The 23,024-nt window shown below is 41.7% G+C and overlaps 1 protein-coding gene across 1 annotated transcript in view; it reads right to left on the bottom strand.

The window, feature by feature from the left end:
- LOC124556236 overlaps positions 1 to 23,024 on the bottom strand; it is a gene marked incomplete at its 3' end in the record, with an annotated part of 825,860 nt that overhangs the window by 139,461 nt on the left and 663,375 nt on the right. Inside the window, exon 3 of the mRNA XM_047130225.1 lies at positions 15,111 to 15,214. Coding sequence (XP_046986181.1) covers positions 15,111 to 15,214 — 104 coding nt within the window. The remainder of the gene's footprint in view (positions 1 to 15,110; positions 15,215 to 23,024) is intronic.

Genomic DNA, 23,024 nt, shown 5'->3' with positions numbered 1-23,024 from the left:
GGCGTTTATCAATAACATGAGCAGATTTGTTATTTACTCATGCTATTGATAATAGCCATTGACTGGATTACCATCAAGAGTGAAACAACGCTACGTTATTTTTAACCTATTTCGATATCATACAAATCGAATCCTACTGTTTAAAATGGCACAAAAGCGGAAACTGCAATAGCCCAATAAAAGAGCTAAAGCTGAAAACTAACATAATGCCATTTAAAAAATTTATAGAGGCTGTGGATCCTTATTACAAGAAATCACTGCAGTAACCTGTAGTAATGTTTAATGTAGGTGACATCATTCTCAAACATTTTCAACAATTAAGAAGAACGAGTCGCCGTAGAACATTTAACTCAAAATCCGCGATTTCTTTTATTACTATTTGTTTGTGAATTAACGTTCTGTCGACAGCGATATGATTAGTAGCGGCTTATAGTAAGCGTATCTAATGGGCAGAGATACCGTCATTTTACTAAATGAGGTCTTTAACTGGGCTGAGATGCAAATCGTATTATATATGTCCGGACAAACTAAACGAGGCTGAAACTGGAGGTCGGTCAGTCATAGGTCTAAATGAGCGCGGAAGATTATTTAATACCCAGGCCACGTTATGTATCGGATGTGGTAAGGATCTTAATTCAAATTTACTGTGTACCACACAGAGTTCTCCACTTCCTGATCAGCAGAAACCTTACTGCAGACACTGCCACTGCGCTAGAGTTGGCCTAAACTAATCTATGAGGGAATATAATACTTCATAAAAAGTGCGTCACTCATTATGAAACCAATACCAGCAGTATCTGAGGGACTATAAATAATAATAATAATAAGAAGAAGAAGAAGAAGAAATTAATGGACCAGACTGCTCTTCCAAAGGTCCTGGTTTCGAATGCCGGTGAGTCTTAGGATTTTTACCTGTCACTTATCGCTCCTTTTGCCTCTAGAAATGTCAAGACGCACCGTAGCATGTAGTCCGCGTCAGATTACAGGTCCATTATAGTCATCAGGGCAAGTCATTACAAAAGGACGAAGGAAGGCAAGGGCATACAGTTTCGAATAGGACCATGCACACTACGGGACCATGACGTTCAGTGACAGCTTTACTTAATAAGACTGGCGTCTTTCTCATTCATGTGCAAAGTGCGCTGAACAGGTAACGTGATAGTACGGTCAGCCCTAGACTTCATGAGAAGTGGGGAAGATCACTGCTGCAATTGTCATACACACTGTAAAGGAAAAGGAAGAAGACCTAATGCAAACATAGTCGACGGCTTCTTAAACATTTCTCAAATTTTTAGCCACCAGCCAACGTACTATTTCTGAGATATGAGGGCTATCCTGGAAGTAAGTTCCGATCTGTTGCGAAATGGAAACCACTGTAAAAATCTGATGAAGTTTTGTACAGATGTGTTGGGTAGCGTCTCCAGTATGCCCATCGATCGCGCCAAGGCGTCCTTTTGAATTCTGAGCGCACAGTGAGCTCATAAATATGCCTAGAAAATAATGTCTCCCGCCAAGTATGAGGGCCTGGTGAGAGATTTCGCCTGATGTCATGCAGCCCACATAACATAGCAGTTACGCGTTTCGTTCTTCATGACAATTCTCAGCCGCACTCTGCAGGGGCAATGAAGATACTCCTGCAGCGATTTCTGTGAGATGTGTCTGATCACCCATAACACAACCCGTAATTGCCTCGCCCTGAGTTCCATCTCTGCTCACATGAACCGCAGGCTATGAACACAACATTTCATTTTTGCACAGACAACAAGCTGTAGACGAATTGGCGGAATGCACAGGCGACTGCCTTCCATGACGAGCGTATTGGAAAGTTGGTACAACGCTACGACAAAGGTCTAAGTCGGAGCGGCGACTATGTAGAGAAGTAGCGTGGTTAACTATTCCAAATAAAACATTTTTGATTTTCACTGTGGTTTCCATTTCGCGACCGATCGGAACTTACTTTCTTCATAGCCCTTGTACTTCATACGTTGCTGTTGAGGTTTAACAACGTTCATTTACGATACAGCTCCATCAGAACACGAACTCCTATTCTTTGTTCCCTGTCGCCTCCGTCGGAAAGCAATAAATCTGGTGTGAAAATGAAAACTGCTGCGCCTCCAGCCACCATCAGCAGCGAGGAGGATTGCGGAACTGAGCACGCTGGGCGCCTTAACTAGGCAGTTCCCACGGGCACCAAGAAGTGTCGAGAAAATTGGTCGCGGCGCGGAGGTTATGCTTGATAAATGGAGCGGTGGCAGCGACGTATGACAAACGCAGCGCGCCATCCATCACGTGCCTACCGTACGGCGTGCCGTGTAATAAGGATACACTCCCTCCACCCAGTGATTTAAACCGGCGGGTCGCTGTCCGCCGGGAGACGTACCGGGCTCCAAAGCTGCGACGCTCCTGGCAGCCGCTTCTCTCACCGGCCACAGGCCCCACTACAACCTCCTTCTCTCAACGAACAATTGCTTTCCGTATTTGTGAAGCGACAGAATACTCTTTCTCAGGCGATGTTCGAGCATTTCCTTGCAACACTTCGCATTCCTAGCGGATATCAATGTATGTGTAGTGCGGTTATGACCAACGCCTCTGCTGGGAAAATTCAGAGGTAACTACTGTCTTTGTAGACATTTTAAAATCCTAGATATTTTTCGGGCTACAGGTTCTAGTCTAACAAGAGGACCACATGGCAATCTGATTTTTGTAGTTCCTTATATCTGTGGTACCTGAAGTTCAGAACTCCAATATTAAGCCCCCAAAATAGTTCGATGCAAATCTAAAAAAAATATCCAGGAAATCGACTTGGAAGTTTTCCAACCGTCTTTAATAAGCTAAATCAAGGTAGATTTTTCTTCGAAGGCCGTGTGGCTATGTGTTAGAATGAAACTTCCTGGCAGATTATGTGTTAGAATGATAGCGTACAACGTCCGAGCTTTAGGTTCGATTCCCGGGTGGCGCAAATTTTTAAACAAAGGTGCATGTCCTACTAGCGATTCCGTGAAGCTTAAAATATATAAAGATGGTAAAAAAAAGATTGTTTAAATTTTAAAAAAAGCTTTACAAATTAAAATGATTTTTCATCCTTATATATTTTACACTTTATGGAACTTTCATGGAACATGTACCTTTGTTTAAAATTTTGGCAGGGCTGGGAATCGAACCTGTACCACACACGTGGTAGGCGAGCATTTATTTTCTTTTTCTTTCTTTTTTTTCAGTTCAAAGACACGGTACTGTCTTTCCACAGATGCCTGCTGGACACTTGTATTACCCTTTGGCATTCATCAGATACAAGTGAGACATGTAACATACTTTACAGAATGCATAGGTATCATAAATCCTGATTTTTTTTTGGGGGTGGGGTGAGATTATTGAACCGACAGAAGTTTTCTGTTATGGCACCTTGTATGTTATCCGTTGTGTGCTTCTAGTTTCTCTCGGTTATTATTAATAGTCATCCGTCTAGTATAATTCCCATGGTTTCTTGCTTTTCCACCATCTTCGTACAGGATACGTCGACAGGTTCGATCCCATGATGTTTAATAGTTTACACTTTCTCTCAGTTATTTTTGCACCTAAGGTTACGCTGTATTTGCAATCACACGACCTATAGAGAATAACTGATGATGCTTTAGCATATTAAAGACGTCCGTAAAACTTAACGTAGATTTCTTAGAGAATTTCTGAGATTTGCGTCCAACTGCTTATTCAAATAGATATTTTAGTTCTGAACTGCACAGACCATAAATTAAAAAAAAATCTACAAAAATCCGATTGCCATGTGGCCCCTTGTAAGCACGGAGCACTGCCTGGCGTCTTCTCACCATTATAGCTACCGTATGTGATTGTCTATCACTGGATATGATTATAAAAGGACAACTAATATTACATTTTGTTATTGACTGAAGTAGGCTACATTTTTTATGGAGCTGTTGATGATCAGTGTGATCGAAACTCGAAATCGATAAATAGTTTTCATTCAGGCAGCAGCTTATCCAGGTCGCCTTGACGTTCTTTGAATGTTTGCAAGCTATGGAGCACCATCTACGTAAAATTTACGAATTGAATAAGCCACGTCTACTTCTTTCCCCATGTCCAATCCCTCACCCCTCTACCCCCTACCAATACAAAAATTCGAAAATTAAATTTTATTCTAAGCATAAATAACTATATAATAGCTATTTACAAAAAACACATTAGCTAAAATTGGCTTCATTTTTCTGATGGGAGCTTATGATCTTTCAGTAGACTGGCACTTTTCTAATATGGTAATTAGTTCAACAACATCTGAAGGTAAGAACTACGTCAGAGAGAACCATTAGTTTGCGTAGATCGCTCCAGACATAGGATGGCAAAATTTTTTAATAAGTCCACGGCCGCTTTTTGTCTTTATCCCCACTAAACAAACATTGCTCTTACACGGAGTTTTCGACCATAACTAAACAAGTCAATAATTAGTTTGTTCAGACTGAAGACAATTCAGCAGTTGCGTTACTTTCCGTGTTAGATGGGAAGAAGAGTGACACTAAATGTCCGACCTGTCACCTAAAATTTTAGGATGGAGTTTTTAATTAATTTTCTGAGTGACGATTCATCCGAGTTTTTTCCATGTGATCAGGGAGCCATATGTCCTTGTGTAATTATTTTAGTTGACCTCATGTCTTGCTTATGTATTAATTGATATTTGTAGAACATCTAACTATTTTAATGTCGCCTTATAGGATATGAGATAAGTGTAATTTTGCGGTGACCGCGGATGAAACTTTACCTCGGACTGCCTATTCCTTTTTTATAACGTTTTCGACGTTTCAACCACATTCATTTCTATTAATTTTCGTAAGAGTTCTGATAACCTCGTCGTCGAGCACCCCTAAACTACAAAACACACACACACACGCACACACACACACACACACACACACACACAGATCTGCTGCGGTGTGCATTGCAATAACAGACTTCTAGTCGATTTGAAAATTGTCTAATCATCAGTTTTCCCGAGTAGGTCAGCCTACAGAACAAGGAGGTACAGAATGTTTCGGAGTCAGTTTTCTCTCTGTTTGCAAGAGGTGGCTGCACGCCGTTCCACTCTGAGGGAGAGAGCGCAGCGGCCCCATGATTAAGTACTAGATTTGTATTTGTTGTTTTCCTAAATTTCTTAAGGTAAATTCTGGAATGATTACTTTCAAAAGGACGCATCCTTCTTGCTCTCCTATCCCCGCCCTATCCGAGCTTACGCTCTGTCTCTAATAAATTCGTCGTCGACGGGACGTTAAACCTTAAGTTCCCTTTCTTTCTCCTTTGCTTGGAGGGAGTTTGTAATCTTCCATCGAAACACTCGAAGCTAGCGCTGGTAAATTGTGATTTCTGCAGTACTAACATTTTTATTTATAAGGAGTTGGACATCTTCACTACTAACAAAACGTGCTCTAACTTATAAGAAAAAAAAAAGTTTAGTGAAGCCAGTTTCTCAGGAAAGTTTAGTGAAGCCAGTTTCTCAGGAAATCGAAAAAAACACTGAATATTACTGTAGGCTAAGACAGAGAAATAAATCGTCTGGTGCACAACCAGGATCTGAAGTTTCATCTCATTTTACACACATTACAAATTCGAAAATTTTTGATTGTTTAGATACCACTACAGCTGTTAGTTTTTCTTTATTTGTGCACTGCTGTACAATTGCGGTTTTAAAATCACTTTCAAGCGTCCTAATAAATGGAACGAATGGGAATTGAGTGCCCTAACACTCGGTTTAAAGATAAACACGGTAACAAAACACATGATAAAAATACGTACATAACCTTAAATGTGTGACGCGCGTCCATATGAATTGTGCCAGCAGTACTGATTTTATTTCAACGACATCATTTGCACTCAGAAGCACGATGACAGTGGACGCAGTTCAAATGTGAAATGTGCAAAGGCTAGTCAGGCATGATGTACCTTTGCTGAATTTTTGTTCTGTAAATTTTTGTTAATCCTAGCACAGTCTATCATCTGATTTGTTCTTGTGTTTATCTTGTAATCTATGGTTAATGCACTGAATTGCTTTTGATACCGTATATTAGGATACTTGAAAATGGTCCAACATTGAAATTCTACAACACCACACAAGCAAGGCAAAAATTCCAGCTACAGATGATATGAAATCATTCAAAAATTTCTTCGCAGTAGCGGAGTCAAGCACAATACAGAGCAATGAAATGTTATCTCACAAAAAATAATATTTTACGTATAGGTTGGTCCGGGTTCAAGATGCAACTTCTCAGACACATCTCTGAATGGCTGAGTAATGATGATATCGACATCTTAAGGTTATTACCTTCAAACGAGATAACGTTCTCGTTTACGTATCTTATTTCTCCTTTCCCGATATTAACTTCTAACATTTTCATTAGTCCCACGGCATTCAATACAACAATTTTTTCGTTTGGCCTTTTGTTGTGACGTTTGTTTAAAAAATGAAACCTAAAGGAGAGCCATTGAGGCTTTTCTTGCCAAAACTACGAGAAAGGCAAATGTGTTACCATATCCAGCTACATAGCCTCCATGATGGATTGTTTTGCTTCGTAAAACTGTTCAATCCCGAAGGCGGATCTTTCACCAGGAAGTACATATACGCCTCAATAAATTGCAGACAGTTTACGGACTTTTTGGTTATACATAATACATAACTGAGTAATACGGCTGACATCTGCACCCACTCTATCAATGAGTCCTACTCCTGCTGTAGCCTACAGCGTTAGCTAATACGACTTCGCAAAGAGATGAGCACGAGCTACAAATTAAAGATAAAAGAAAACAAAACTTCTAGTCGTCAAACACTAAATTAGGGTTCAAAATCCCCAGTCTGTCATATTTACTTTTCCACAGTGCTCAATCCTCTCATTAGTAGCTACTAAGAAATAAGCATCAAAGCTTAGACGCCACATTTCTCAACGCCACAAGTTTTGTCGTTATAACGGGTTCAATCACTGCCATTATAAGCAGGATGGATGCTGTCGGCTAATAATGATAAGTGATTGTTTTCCACCGAGTGGTGGGAAGCAGTGGGTTTGGAGCGTGGTGTCTGCAGTAATTTTAGCCGCGCTTAGCCGGTTGCATAACGACGAGCTGAGCAGCCGGTCTGTCAGTATGGTAATGACACGTCCAGCAGCGGGCCACGCACGCACCTGCGGCGGCACGCCGCCACTGCCGGATCGCCGCACTGCCGGCTTCGGCCTAGCCATTACTGTTCTGGAACCCTCTCTTATGTGCCTAGAGGAACTTCTGATTACATGTGATCCATTGCTTAGTGGCGCGACACAGGGAGGAGGCCATACAGCCGTATCCGAAATTTTTTTGCTAAGCTCCTTCGACTAGGACGAGTCATTGTGCAGTACAGCATCGTGTTCACACTTCTGTAGGCATTGTGTAAAAGAAAGTGACATAAACTGAAACGTGAATTTGGCCGATAGTCGAATCCAAGCGAGTCACTAAGATTAATATTGGTACAGCCGTAAAGAGTGTTATATTTACAACGTTGAGAAATTGACCGTCTGAGCTTTGTTACTTAGACTAGTGAGAGCACTGAACACTGTTGAAAAGCAATTAAGACAGAGTGTGGATCTCGAATCAACATTTAGTATTTAAAGTGTAAACATTTTGTTTTCTTTTATCATTAGTTTATGCTGCAGACTGTTAAACGAAGGTCCGAGCATACGGGATAGGTTCTCAGGTATGTGAGTGGCTCGAAGGCTTCTTAAGAAATAGAAGGCAGTACGTTGGCCTGGAAGGCGAGTATTCATTGTCAAGAGTGTGCCTCTCGTGTCTGGGTACCGGGTTCGATTCCCGCCAGGGTTGGGGATTTTCTCTTCCCGGGTACTGGGAGTTTGTGTTGTACTCAACATTATCATCATCATCATCATCATTCGTTACAGTGACTAGCTTGGACTGAGTAAAAATTGGGAATTTGTACGGGCGCTGACGACCGCGCAGTTAAGCGCCCGCTAAATCAAACATCATCATCATCGTCAAGATCGTCCTAGGGGACAGTAATAGGACCGCTCTTGTTTTCTATATTCATAAATGATCTGACAGATAGGGGAGCACCAATCTGGGACTGTTTGCTGACGACGCTGTTGGAGGACAGAATTTCTATATTGTATGATGAATGGCAGTTTGCTCTAAATGTAGGGAAATGTAAACTAACGCAGATGAGTAGGAAAAACAATCCTATAATGTTTGTGTACAGTATTAGTGGTCTGCTGCATTACACAGTCACGTCGATTAAATATCTAGGCATAACGTTGCAAAGCTGTAGAAAATGGACAATCGCGTAAGGCCGGTAGTATGGAACGTGAGTGGTAGACTTCGGTTTATTGGGAGAACTTTAGGAAAGTTTAGCTCACCCGTAAAGGAGATCGTGTGTAGAATACCAGTGCAATCCCACTGTTTTGGAGCCCCATCAGGTCAGCTCGCAGAAAGGCGCTGAAGCAATTCAGAGGAGCGCTGCTAGGTTCGATGAACAAGCGAGTATTATGGGGGTGCTTCATGAGCTCAGACGGGAAATTTAGAGAAACAGCATTTGGGCATGACTGCAGAGAGTGGAATGGGAAAGGAAATGTCTAGTAGCGGTACAAGGTACCCTCTGCCATCCACGGTCTGGTGGCTTCCGGAGGATATTTTAGATGTAGATGTAAATATGTTTTCAGTCAATGAGGGATGATTGCGACGGTTGGGATTTAGCCGCAAATTTCTGTTCACGAACTGAAATTATCTTCCTGTTCGAGTATCCGCGCATGATTGTTTCTACGTAACCTCGGAGGTATAGGGAAGTTTCCTGTTTATAGAAATTTAGTTTCTAAGAACCGAAAGGGAACGATTAAAGACAGTATTTGCGCCGAAAGATAGAAAGGGGAGTGATGAATTAAGCTATGAGTATTAGATTAAAGATATCTCAAAGTTTTTTAAAGAAATTACTAAGACTATTCGTCGTAGGCGAAAAGGAAAGAAGGAAGCTATAAATAATTTGTATATATATTTATGTGTAAAGTGAGAATTTTGGATTAGATTCCCGGTCCGGCACAAATTTTCGCTTGTTATTACTGACACATTTCAGTACCTAAATGCGGCTAACATCATTAAAATTTTTGAACCGCTAAATAAGCTACAGTTTGAGATACGATATTTATTTAATCGCTCACACAGCAGCTGAACTACTAATTCCATCGAAAGACTTCTTACAAATTACGTCCCAGTTGCCAAATATCACACGCTACGCCGCAAAACGTTAGTATATCGATAAAAGTTATGGCGCATGAGATGATACGATGCTTTACTTAGTGTGCCTTACTATCGTATAAGAAAACACGTCTGTTTGCACTGTGATAACGCTTTAGTAAGCTGCGTATGAACGAGAGAGTGGGATAACGTGTGCCAGATGAGAGCGTCAAACAGCCAAATCGACTGGAATTGATTGTTTACCATGCACTTTGAAGTAGCGTAGTTATTTGCTGTCCACTTGATCCTCTGTTTGAGTGAACTAGCAATGTGCTGATGAGCCTACTCCACGTACTTTCCTCCATATTACTAACGTATATAGAACGCAGAGAGCTAAATAATCCATTGAACTTGTTGGACAAATAAGAATCAGTAAATACATTGCGTCAACTGTAAGAAAGTATGTTCGCCTCATCAACAAGTCAAACTGCACGCTCAACACAATCTGCAAATTTTGAATGGTTTCCGGCACCCGCACCATTACTCAATGAATATCCTACAGAAATTCATTATCATGCCAATGCAGTCTTAGATGGAAATTATCTATAACAGAGAGGTCAAATCCCAAACTCGTCGACTGTATATCAGAAATATCCAGTTCTCTTTTGTTATTATGCTAGCTGAGCATTAAGTGAAGCAAACTACACGTCGTAAAATTGCAGGCTACTGACCATTCATGAAGTCTGCCCCTGCTACGTTTATTCCGTCAACACTTGTATTTAAATACCTAAGCGTATTATCCACATCTCTCCAGACTCATATAATGTTCACTCCTTCGCGATACCGCTCTTCTCTAAATACGTAGATATTTAATAATTTTAAAAAGGTGAAACATGATACATTGGTCACTTAACCGATACGGCGGTCGTTCAACCACAACATTCAAGCTATACGATTTTGCCCTGGAATGGTTAGATTTCTGGAAAACTGTGCTTCTTCAATCCATTATTTGATATTTTGTCTTATAAGTTTAAAAATTAGCTAATAATTTCAGAGAAATGTTCATTCTTCAAAATTGAAATGTCTAACCCATCGAAGCTAACGGTAAAAAACTGTTAAGTAAAGTAGATTTGATAGTAATTTGACATAGTTAATTTAAATTATGTTAACTCTCAGGTGTGTACACATAGCTGTCGGTTTCATTATTGATTATTGTGTTTAAGTTTATTTAATAAGTTAGCGTCAAATCAGATAAGTCGTGACATAGTAGATGTACTGGAAAGTGTACCTGGGCTGAAGTTCAAGATATAACTTATTAGTAAAGTGTTTCACTTACACTAGGAACTGTTCTGTGCAAATCAGGATATCTTGATTACTGATTATCAATACTGTTCGGTTATATAATATTAACGAAGAAAATATTTAGAGTAGTATAAAATATATTGGTTATTTCTCTGTAAAGAACAATGTATTCCTTTAGAGTTTCAAACAAGAAACCCCTCTGTAACTACACGTGTACCATAAAAGCGCAGTTGATTTAAGAAAGCTGCGACATAGGAACATGCGTCTGTATTCAGAAAGGTACAATGCTTTCTTAAAATAGCGATAATTCTTATTTTATATACTTACATTATGGAACTCATGATTTGCAGCGACCGCTACTTTTCTAGTAAAAAAAAAAAAAATGCACACGTTCTCACATCTTAAATTTGTAACGTATGAAAATTATGGGTCATTTCCTTAACACTGAATTACTGACGCTACTTCTCGAGCCGAATATGCTTGCACTTGAACCAGTCAGTGTTATAATTGCGACAACGAAAATTACGCACCAAGAAGGAGAGTCTGATTTGCTACCAGTATCGGCAGGTAGCTACATCCCAAAATGTCTTCAGAGCAGTGAACATGTCAACAATAAGAAAGACTGGCGACTGGTTTATAGCAGAGCTCTTCTCACTTCGTTGAACAACGTGACATACCTGTACGTTGCAGCAGAGGAGCATCTAACCAGCAAAATAAATTTGAGTGGACACATTTTTGCACAGTGCCAGTCCGGGAAGTCTTATCGACTGGTACCCGTCACGGGCAGGTGCTATTCCGACCATAATTGTCAGCGCGCCCTGAGAGAGCCCACTGTCTCTTGGCAGAAGAGCATTGTTTCCCGATATCCAGGCATTCACACCCAAATCACATTGCCTCCGCTTCCAGAGAAGTCGCGAAAAGCTATGCTGAACTGCGACGGACCAGGCTGACCCTGGCGGCAAATCCAGGTTTCGTTTGGCCACAGATGCCTGCCCTGTGCGTCTGTGCAGCTTTAATGATCACCTCAATCACACTTTCGTTGCTGTGCAACACTCTAGGACAACTAGATGTGTGCCCGTCACCTACGACGTGAGGTCACGTGTGATAGTGGCGGTGGAAGTGCTGCTTGGACATCCTACCACCACATATAGCTACACAATGCACTGTTACACATAGAGCGCCTTTTTACAGCCCCGTGAACTATCACATTGTCTGATATTTCAGTGACGCAACATGTATTACGGCAACTGGTACGTTACCTAGAGAAACCTCTTAGTGTACATCACTAGAGCAGCAAATAAGCTCACCGGATAAAATACGAGCGTCATTCAATAAGTAATGCAACACATTTTCTTTCTCGGCCCATTTAGGTTCAAAAATACGGGATTTGTTGGGGGTCATCGTGGAATATTCCCGCTTCAGCCCCTATAGTTTCAAGAAGTTCCGATAGGTGGAGGCGCTATACGTAGCCCTCGAAATTTTGTCTGTATCAGATGCGCGTTCCAAGTAGACAGCTGTCACCGAGTTTCTTTCTTTTTATTTTTTTTTTTTGTGGAAAACCAGAGCATCGCAGATATTCATAGGAGCTTGTAGAATGTCTACGGAGACGTGGCAGTGAACAAAAGCAGGTGAGTCGCTGGGCGAGGCGTCTATCATCATCGCCATAAGGTCGCGCAAACCAGTCCGATCTCCCATGTGCCAGCTGGCAGGACGCAGCTGTGATTCCTGCAATGTTGGAACGTGCGGACACTCTCATTCGAGGTGATCGAAGGATCACAGTAGAACACCTCACTGCTCAGCTGGGAGTCTCTGTTGGTTGTATTGACACGCTCGTGCACCAGTTGCGGTACTCAAAAGTGTGTATCAGCTGGGTTCCTCACAGCCTAACAGAAGAGCATAAAGAGCAACGAAGGAACATGTCTGCGGAATTGTTAGCGTGAGGCTGATCGTGACAATTTTCTTTGGATCATCGTCTCAAAACTTCAATTGACTGGTCTTCTGCGTCTTCACTCTACAGCCTGGATCTTGCATCTTCCGACTTCCATTTGTCTGGCCCAATAGTGGATGCACTCTGCCAGAAGCAGCACGTGGATGATGGGGAGTGTATTTAAAACGGAGAATATATTGAAAAATAGGGTTTTGTAGCCAAGAGAGTGGGGAATAATGTGGTATTGGAATTCTGAATGAAATCAACCTGTTTTCAGAAAAAAATGTGTTGCATTACTTATTGAACGCTCCCCCCCCCTCCCCCCTCCCCTGTATTAGTCAGCGTCTTAAAAGAGTCCACTGCTAACTTTAAAGGGCTGTTGGTGTTGTAGTGGTACCACTGGTTATTTAATCTTCCACCACTTACGTAAATCATGCCAATGAAGTTGTATATACGGGCCAGTCGGTTTTATGAAATCAGCACAGTAAGGTATGTCGGCGTAGAGGCGTGACACAATGGCAGAAAGGAACTATAGTGCGTCGACGTTATCATGATCACACCGTAAATAAAGTCCTTCTAGTTGCTTGTGTATCAACGCGGAATGTTCAACGTGTCGACAAAGAACTGTATCCCATTCGTGACCATGTAACACGGTGTATGTACAACGATCGTAAAAAGACTTCCAGCGTCAGAGACCGGAGACGAGGGTCACGCTTTGTCAATCGCAATCTATTAGAAACTCGACAGGAATTACTGTCGTCAGTGAATGCAGGTCAATTTCAAACAGTTTCTGAGCGAAAATTGCGAAGTGAACTGCATGCAACGGACATCTGGAATCTGGTACCTCGCGAATAGCCATTGCACACAGTGGCACATTAGAGATGCACGTCTTCAGTGCGCCAGAGAACACAGAAACTGGACAGTAGCTGACTTGAGTGATGTAGTGTGGTCTTCCGAGTCGTATTGTGACTCTTTTGCAAATGATACAAGGCGTCGAGTGCACTGACAGCCCAATGGCGTGTATGGCCCGCAGCCTATGTGTAGGGTGTAATTAAGTTTTCGAAATACCACGACTTGGGCCCGCTCAATCACGCAACCGTGTACATGAAACAGGGTGTTTGTTTCAAGGTTCTCGGCGACTAATTATTGACCTTTCATATACATCTTCATCATGGGTATGCTCCAGACACTCCCATCTGCTGAGACGAAAACATCCGTTATCACGGCGCTGCATGCTTACTTTACTGGTCCGATGAAAACTTAGGCATTCTATCGGATCTCGATTGGTCAGCTAAAATACTCGGTATGAAGGCTTTCACGACCGGATGAAATATCTTCTGGTAAACCGTGCGGGATGTAAGGTCGTGGTCCATGAAACTCTTCAGCTCCTAACGTTTCGTCCAGTGCTTCGCTGGAGTCGGCAAGACTCACCGGAGGAGAAACCCCCCTCTGAAGATGTCCAGCAAAGCACTGGACGAAACGTTAGGAGCTGAAGAGTTTCATGGACCACGATCTTACATCCCGCAAGGTTTACCAGAAGATAAAATACTCGGTCTTAGCTCCACAGAAAATATCTGGAACTACACGGCCCCGTCGTATTAATGTGAGTTGAATAACTAGTCACAGACGCCGGGTGGCAGCACTGACAGTGGAGGGTATATAAAGCATGTTACGCTCGGGAGGGGAGGGGGGGGGGAGCATACGTGGAAAACTGTGCAGTCGTTATCGTAATGCGGAAACGGAGTGATTTATCTGACGTCCAAAAGGGAAAGATCATTGGCTTTCGCTTTCGGGTTAAAGGTGGAAGCATTTTCTAAACACCTCAGTTTGTAAGCGTTTCGCGTACCGCGGTAGTTAAATTATATCGTATTTGACAAAATGGCGCTATCTAAAACCGGCTATGGTGTGTCACAGGCCGCAGATGACATCCGCCGGTTTGAACCCAATCGAGAATCCGTGGGACTATCACGTTCGTATTGTTAACTCCATGAATCCTCAATGGAGCAATCCAGCAGAGCTGTTCACGGCACTGGAGTCGGCGTCGCTCCACACCGCTGTCGGTACCTCCCAGAACGTCACTGACCCTCTCCCTGCACTTCCACTCTGCAAAAGATGGTTATTCAGGCTTTTGACAGGTGGTCACATTAATGTGACTGGATCGTGTATCCTGTATCCAACGATGTAATGCCTCAGAATGATACTACCACTGCACTTAAGGTGTGCAAGTGTTCCACAAATAACCGTTCGTTTACCACGATGTTACCCAATCACTTCGCGGTAATATGCTCTTCAAAAAGATTCAGGTGATGCTAACTACTCCTTCTTGGTATGTAACTTATTATTATAATTATATTAATTATTATTATTATTATTATTATTATTGTTTTTTTCAACTTAATGTTTTTACGTGGTAAGTTAGTCTGAAACAGAGATAAGACCGCGTAAAAAATTCTATGGACACACTTCAACCGTTGCACACATTTGTCATCAGTTCTTTGTGACCACTATTCATGTGCACTCGTGTGTGTTCCTACCTCTGCAAAGTGTTTTGCAGCCGTTGGTGACCACTTGGGAAGTTTTGTCGATTTTAATTTTATTTCATCGTAATAATCACTAACTTCCGTTACAAATTAGAGAAAGTGACGTTACAGCGACTGTGTGAGAAGTTTCGGCGCCTTACCGAGCCGTATAACAGCCCGCAACTGTCCATACACAAGTACAGGCACGTTGCCACTCCTTGGATCTTCAGTTGACCCTTATTGACCGACGTCCTCTGCAGTATCGCTGTAACAGACAGAGAAACGTGTTAATGGACAGTATCTTTCTCTACCAGACATTAATTGTTCAAAATTCTATAAATCAAGTTATAACTCATTTTCATATTTCCCAGATGCTCAGTATTTCTTACGTGTAAATAAAGAGATCATGCACACAAAGGAAACTGCTAAAGGATCATCTGGTTACAAAGCGCAATTTACATCGCGGCTACAACTGTCGAACTCGTATTCTAGGTTCCAAGCGACTTATGACACATACTTCCACAAGTGTGTCTAACATTGCGCGAGGGGTTTTTCAACACAAGATACGGGTGTGTAATGTGTTACCGGAGAATTGCAATTTTCCTGATACCAGACCTAATAAGACAACAGTCACGTACTGGAAATTTAAGACACCGCATTTATTGGAGATAGTCTTCGGGGTAAGAGAAAATTTCTTCTCGTTGCTGGGCCACCAAATGACAAAGTTAGATGCCGTAAACTAAACTATGGTTTGCAAAAGTGAAAGAGCTCATTTCGAAGTTATGAAATTTTCTATCGACATTGTACGTTATTACACGTTAAGACAAAAAAAAGGACGCACAACGAAAGAATTACCCCAATGGGACGGAAATAGGAAAAGTCATGTACATGTGCAGGCAATGAAATGATTACAATTTCACAAAAACTGGATGATTAATTCAAGAGAAAGATCTTCACAAATTGGTCCTTATACAAGTAGTTATTCTGCTTGGCACTGATTGATAGAATTGTTGGATATCCTCCTGAGAGAGATCGTGCCAAATTCTGTCCAATTGGCGCATTAGACCGTCAAGATCTCAAATCGGCTAGAGGACCCTGCCCATGATGCTCCAAACTTTCTCCATTCGGCGACCTTGCTGGCCAAGATAGGGTTTGGAAAGCACGAAGAAAAGCAGTAGAAACTCTTGCCACGTGGGGGCGGGCATTACCTTGCTGAAATGTAAGGATGGCTTGCCATGAAGGACAGCAAAACGGGGCATAGGATATCATCGACGTACCACTGTGCTGTATGGGTCCCGCGGATGACAACCAAAGAGGTCGCGTTGTGGAATGAAATGAAACTGCAACCCAGACCGTTACTCCTGGTTGTCGGGGCGTATGGTGAGCGACAGTCAGGTTGGTAGCCCATCGCTGTCGGAGGCGTCTCGAGACACATCTTCGCTGAACATCGGGGCTCATTTCGAAGCGGGACTAAGCACTGAAGACAGTTCTGCTCCAGCCAATGAGACTCCACGCCCAAGGTGTGTCTGGAGACGCCCCGAAATGCGGTGGGATGTCATCGAGACTGTCGCCCGCCATACGACCCGATAACCAGGAGTTATGGTGTGGGGTGTCATTTCTTTTAATAGTAGGATCCCCTTTGTTGTCATCATCCACACCCTTTCAATACAGCGGTACGTCGGCGATATTCTACGCCCCATTTTGTTGCCTTACATGGCGAGCAATCGTCGGCTTACATTTCGGTAAGATAATGCCCGCCCGTTCACGGCTTGCCAAGCACTATCTTGGCCAGCAAGGTCTCCGGATGTCTCCCCGATTGAGAGCGTTTGGGCATTATGCGTAGGATCCTCCAGCCACCTCGGGATTTTGCTATTTAACTTAACAGCTGGACAGAATGTGGTACAATATTCCTCAGAGAGACACCTGACAACTCTATCAGTCAAAGCCAAGCCGAATAACTGCCTGCATAAGGAACAGAGCTGGACCAGTGCGTTACTGACTTAATCATTTTGCGAAGTTCTATTTCCTGAGTATATCATCCAATTTTTCTGCAGTTGTAACAACTTGGTTGTCTGTACATGTGCACCATATCCACCGATTTTCGTCTCATTCGAGTAATTCCTTAGTGGTGAGGTTTTTTTGTGTTCAAGTGGAAACTGTAAATATCCCTGTTAGACGTGCATGGAGAGGTAAGAAAGGCCTACCAAGAATTATTTGAGTACCTATCTAATGAACGAAAGTAACCCACTGACAGAAAATTTACTTTTATTATTAATGGCAAATGTTTCTTCTTGACGAACCCTCCTAGGCTATAAAACTTTGTTTAAATCATTCACGATTTTCTGTGGGCCTTTGTCCCGTATCAACGTGGGGTCGGCCTTGTTACTACGGATATGGCGGTGTTAGTTGCAGAGGGTGGCGGTATGCTCTTCCTGTCGCCACCCCGAACCCCACCCCAGCTGTCTGTGTCTAGTGTTAGCCATGAAATAACAAGAATGTGTTCAAGTGCCTGCGAATCGTGTAACTGAGGCGGAACGTGGGGAGCATCCCGGTATTCTCTTAGTGGGATGTGGAAAACCTCCTAAAAACCACATCCAGGCTGGCTAGCACACCGGCCCTCGTCGTTAAACCGCTGGGCGGATTCGATTCGGGGCCGGTGCGCCTACCCGAGTCCAAGAAGCAGAGCATTAGCGCTCTCGGCTACCATGGCGGGTACAAAACTTTGTTTAAATAAACTTAATACATTCAGTTTAACGCAAACGTTGTCAAACTAACGGACAACGTTATTAAAGAAATGTGTTCTAATTTCATTTACCACAAATTAATAATAGCACTGCTGCAAGGCCGTTTCCATGACCTAATGTATGACGGTGCTGGGCGTTGGCAAGTAGGTTTCGGGTTTAATTCCAAATAACCACCTAAGGTTTTTCCATGGTTTCAGCGCGTGGAACGAGTCTCTTTAGTCGCGTTAAGAACATCTGAGAAACAGTTTGAAGGAGAATTACCGATCTCAGTTTTGAGAGCCGAAATTAACCGCGGGCAGTATTGTGCTGACCACAACTCCCTCGAGCATTGTCATCCATTGACGCCACAGTCAGAGGATTAAATTGCCATTGGTAGGTCCCTGGGCATTATCGTGAGTTCTTTTTAATAGGAATGCTGATTACTGCAAATACGTAGCTTTAAATACTTCTTTTCCATTTTGAAACACTTAACTTGCGTTGAGAAAAATGTCTGAGATTTTTATGGTGTAAGGTTTTGCCACATGTGCATAAATGCAAGTGAGTTACATGAACTTGTTAGTAATTTTACGTGTTCCACATTTACTGCAATACACAGTGCTAACGAACTAGTCATCCAAACAGCCATTCATGATGTGTCAGTTAATACAATTAACTAATGCAATCGATTTTTCCGTTGACAACAGGGCATGAACAAAAGAAGCAAATGCATAGATTTCGATACTGAGTTTCTGTCCGATTCACAGCAAGCGTCTCCAGCCGAAATACTCATACATCCATGTAACACAGTATACAGCGACCGTCCAAAATGTTCAGAGATTGATTTTGGCGTATAAGCAGTGTGCGATTTGCAGGGGGGGATGGGGTGGATTCCCCCCCCCCCCCCTCCCCCCCCCTCCCCCCCCATCTGCATCAGACCATCCTCTTCTCTGGTTTTAGTTTATGCATCCCAAACTGGGATAATTATTTCCCACGCACTGGAGTAAAACTTTACATATAATGTAAATTTGTGGAGCCGAACACTGAAAGTCTTCAGTAAGTCTTACTATTAACACTATTAATATGTTTCAGTTTTCTATCACCAGAATAAGTACAACTTTTCACAAATGTGCATGAGCTCCCCTCGTATATCTGTACCCGTATGTAGATGATTTTGTAAATAAGCTTTACCTATAATGTACTTTTAAAGATATAACAAGGGATGGCTTTTCTGATAATGCATTCGCGTCAATAGTGAGTTTCGGCGTTAACATCTATTTATAAATAGCTGTTTAACCATGCGTAACGCCACGGTCCAAGCTAGTAACATACATAATTCTACTAACCCCCTAAGACATCCCCCCCACTGGTAGAATCACAAATCGCACCTTGCGTATAAGTGATGACAGCCAATAACTACGGTGGTAGCTTGAACTAACAACTGTAAACAGCAGATGTTCATTCGAATAGTCAGTTGTTTGCAGGCAGATTTAAGTAGTGGAATGTTCTAAAGAAGATAATAGTGCGTGCAATGTTAGTCCAGCATACCTCGACTCCTGTATGAAGCAAAGACGCGTGGATACTTGTCACGACTTGACAGAAATGGAAAACGTGGACAATCCTTTTCTGGCAAAAATAATCACAGATGATGAGACATGGTTTTATCAATACAAATATAGCACAAAACGACAAAGCACAGAAATTCACGTAAATGGCCAACGCTTTGACGATATAACCAACGTTGAAGCCAATGTGACGTTAGAGTTTAATAGCATCCCAAAGAAGGACTTTTCTGACAATTCCACGTAGCTGTCCGAGTGTTCTGCGTGTTTTACTCAAGTGGGAGGAGACTGTGTGGAACACGTGAAGCACTAAAATCCTTTAGGTTTTATTGATCCAGTCTCGAACGTTTTTGGACTGGCAAGTGTTGAAAGTTTTAAAACTATTGTGGAGTTTGCTGGTTTTTCAATCCATCGTACTTCAAGAATATTTAAGAAGTAGTAAAGAATTTTTAATAACGAAACTCGTGATGGAAGGCGAAACGCCAAAGTTTAACGGTTCTATTGCGAAGCTATCTAACTTCTGCTTTCACTTTATTTATGTATGTAAAGAAAACAGTAAATAAATGATACTGGCTATTTCTGTGTTAGTAATTACCTCTCTAAAAGTTGTCTTGCTTACGAACAACAAAGAATTGACAAGTAACTACATTACAACGAACTTTTGATTCCTCTGCCACCTTAATGGAATTTTAATTTGTGTTCGTTTAGTCACATAGACCTCGCTGTTTGGGCAATACGAGGTAGTGAATGATGTTTTCCAGGGACATAAATTTATAACGTATCATATAATTTCCTCAGCTTATTGTCTTTAATTTTAGAGATCAGTTTTACACATTTGGTAATATTGTTTTTAATTTAACAGACTCGAGAAGTAGTTGGGAACTATTAACGTGTGAACGATTTTTTATTACGTTTCCAAAATAAGAAATGACTGTGTGGCCATATAGACTAATACAATCTGCTGGTTTCGAAATTACAAAACGTCACTGTGTGTTAGTAGATTCAACACAACATGGTGTAGTAAATATATTGGGGTGCAGAAGCATGTCAGTTTTTCTAGATTCTCTTTTCCGGACCACATCGAAGTGCATAATGAGTCAGCAGAATAGTGTCAAAACATAATGAAATATCATCTTAGTTTGAATGTTTTCTTTATGATTACCTAGAAAGTTATTTTTGGAAATTATAGAAGTTTTTCATAGAGAAGCTCTTAGTTATCCTGCACAGCATCGTCATCTCTGGTGGTCCATACTTAGCACATACGGAATCAATTTACGGGTGGAGAATAAGGAGCAGGGATCGCGTGATCTCCAGACCAACCCAAATGGAGTGTTTCCATAACAAGCGGCACATAATGGGGAGGCGAACAGCTGCAACGAAGAAAAAGAAATCTTGCCCTCATGCCCGGCTTTCTTCTCTCGCCTGCGCGTTTGGCATCTATAGTAATGACATAATAGCCTTCTTACTGAAGCCAGTTAATACTACTGAACCTGTCTTTTGAGATCCATATTAGGAATGGCGGAACATATGCTTAACGGGTCCTTTCAGATTTGTCACAACTGTAAAGACCTGTTTGTAACACTCGTCCTTGCATTCATTCCGTCGTCGTACCTTTGGAACTGCTGCGTGTATGCAATTTCAGCAGCTGGCACCTGCAGTTAGGCAACAGTTTTGGCACGCATGCGTGGAGTGGGTTCTATCTTCAAGCAACAAGTTGCAAACAGCATTTGGCGGAGTCAGTTTACGTCTCTTACTCGGTGTACGAATCAGTTGCTTGCTGGAAAAATTAATCAGGTCATGAAAGCATTAGCTGCCTGAATAATTTTTCTTCCATTTCGTGAGAGGTGTGCTGGGCTGATAGCGTCAGGCTGCTCAGGTCGCAGTTACTGCCCTAGCCTCCATCTCAGGTCAGCGGCTCATGAGTATTGCTACCTGGCTGTTCCGCTAACGTATGACACAGATTTATGTATATGAAGTCACAAACTATCTTTAGAGATCAGATATGCTATGTTGTTATATTTGAATGGTGAAATAAATATTGTCACTTGATTCGTTCTTACAGCCTTGACTGCCCTTAAGTTCTAGTTTTTCATATGAAGTTCTGTTTATGCACTCGTAGCAACGGCAAAGCACAAATTTTTGTGTGTTTGTTCAAATACTGCTTATTACTGCACACTACGTCAGCGAAACTAGTAATTCGTAAGCACATAACAAATGTTCTACTTTCCATCATCAGGGAATTCTCCTTAATTTTCTTAGCGCCAACTACATGCTTGGGTAAATTATCAGTAGTGTGTCGCAGTCTTTTTTTTTTTTTTAAGATAATCGGCCTTATTGTGGGTCTATATTCCAGACATTACGAATATACACAATTAAAACCAATGTGTCGTTAAATGTTGAAGACAGTTATTACTAGTGTTGTTACATTCATATACGACTGCATGAAGTGGCACTGCGTGTCGGACATTTGGGCGTGGGAAATATTGAAGTGTGCACCTATTCTTGGAGCGAAAATTTGTTTCTTTCTGACCACATCCGCTTGACTTGCCTTTACTGACATTATGTTGACGTCTCATTTTTTAATACTGTCAGTGAAGTATGTGCGCGCAGATATCCCAGGCGGCTATCTCCCTGCGGTGATGAGCTTTCGGCTTCCTGTCATCCTCAGTAAACGCTTTTTACTGCTTGAGTGATCATCCGGAGAGAACACAGTAGTTAACATTGTCAGTGCGTGAGTAAACTTAACAATGCTGATAAAATTCCGAGAGAAACGAAGCATGGAGACTTTGAACTCAATGGTGAACTAAACTGAAAACGATCATTTGACAATGTTAGGTTGTTTTTGGTGGTAAAGAGAAAATCGAATATAAAGTAGCTTGTTTTCCGTGTAAGAAATTGTAATCTCACATAAGACGCAAATCTCGTACTTCAGATCGGTTAAAACGAGATGTGCGCGTCTCCACAAGAGTATAACTAGTTTTCTTTTTAATAATAAGAGAAATTCCAGAGAGGAGAATGAGGATTTCAGCGGATGAAAACAATTTAGATCATACCAAAGTTTCGGTATATCGAACTGGTTAAAGTGTTAACATAATTTCAACATCAAATAAATGAGGACAAGGGATCAAAGACTTGTTCTTGTGAATAGCACTTCTCTTATTTCCGTAGGCCAATTGCCAAAATGATAATAGTATATTAAATACGTTACCGTTTCCCTGTAAAAGAGACAAATCAAGCGCGTAGTGACAGAATTCTGAATGAAATCCACGTGAAGAATTCAAGTGGTTAAGTTTTCCTTCTTTGGACAATGTTAGAAATTTAAAAAATGGGAGCAAGTGGAGTTGTTGCAAAGGTTGCACTCAGACTTACCAAACATTAGTGCGATACTGATGGGGAAAATGAACAAAGTGCGGTGTTCGTGAACCGCCATATTTGGAGGCAACATCACAAAATTACTGACCAGACCAAGTGAAGGGATTTTGGGTGAATACATAAATCTGAACTGTATACCATAGGTGAAAAGAGTTTGCATGTCATCCGGGAAAGAGGCGTGAGTCCACAATAGCTCCGATTTAACACCCAGTGTATATAGGGTGAACCCTAACTCCACTGACAAAATTTCGGGCTTTTTTCATGCACATTTCGTGTTTTGGTATGGTGTACACATAGTTTTCGGTGACTCACTCATACTTTTGTATTTTTTTTATTTCTTACCCCATTTATCTTTGTCTCTGTACTGCAGTGCAAACATCTGCACAGCAGTGAAAACGTCAACGATACGCGCTTTGTCTCT

This window comes from Schistocerca americana, chromosome X (genome assembly GCF_021461395.2).
Source record: "Schistocerca americana isolate TAMUIC-IGC-003095 chromosome X, iqSchAmer2.1, whole genome shotgun sequence".
NCBI lineage: Eukaryota > Metazoa > Arthropoda > Insecta > Orthoptera > Acrididae > Schistocerca > Schistocerca americana.
Note: the sequence above shows the minus strand (reverse complement) of the source record. Positions and strands in the feature narration are given on the sequence as shown.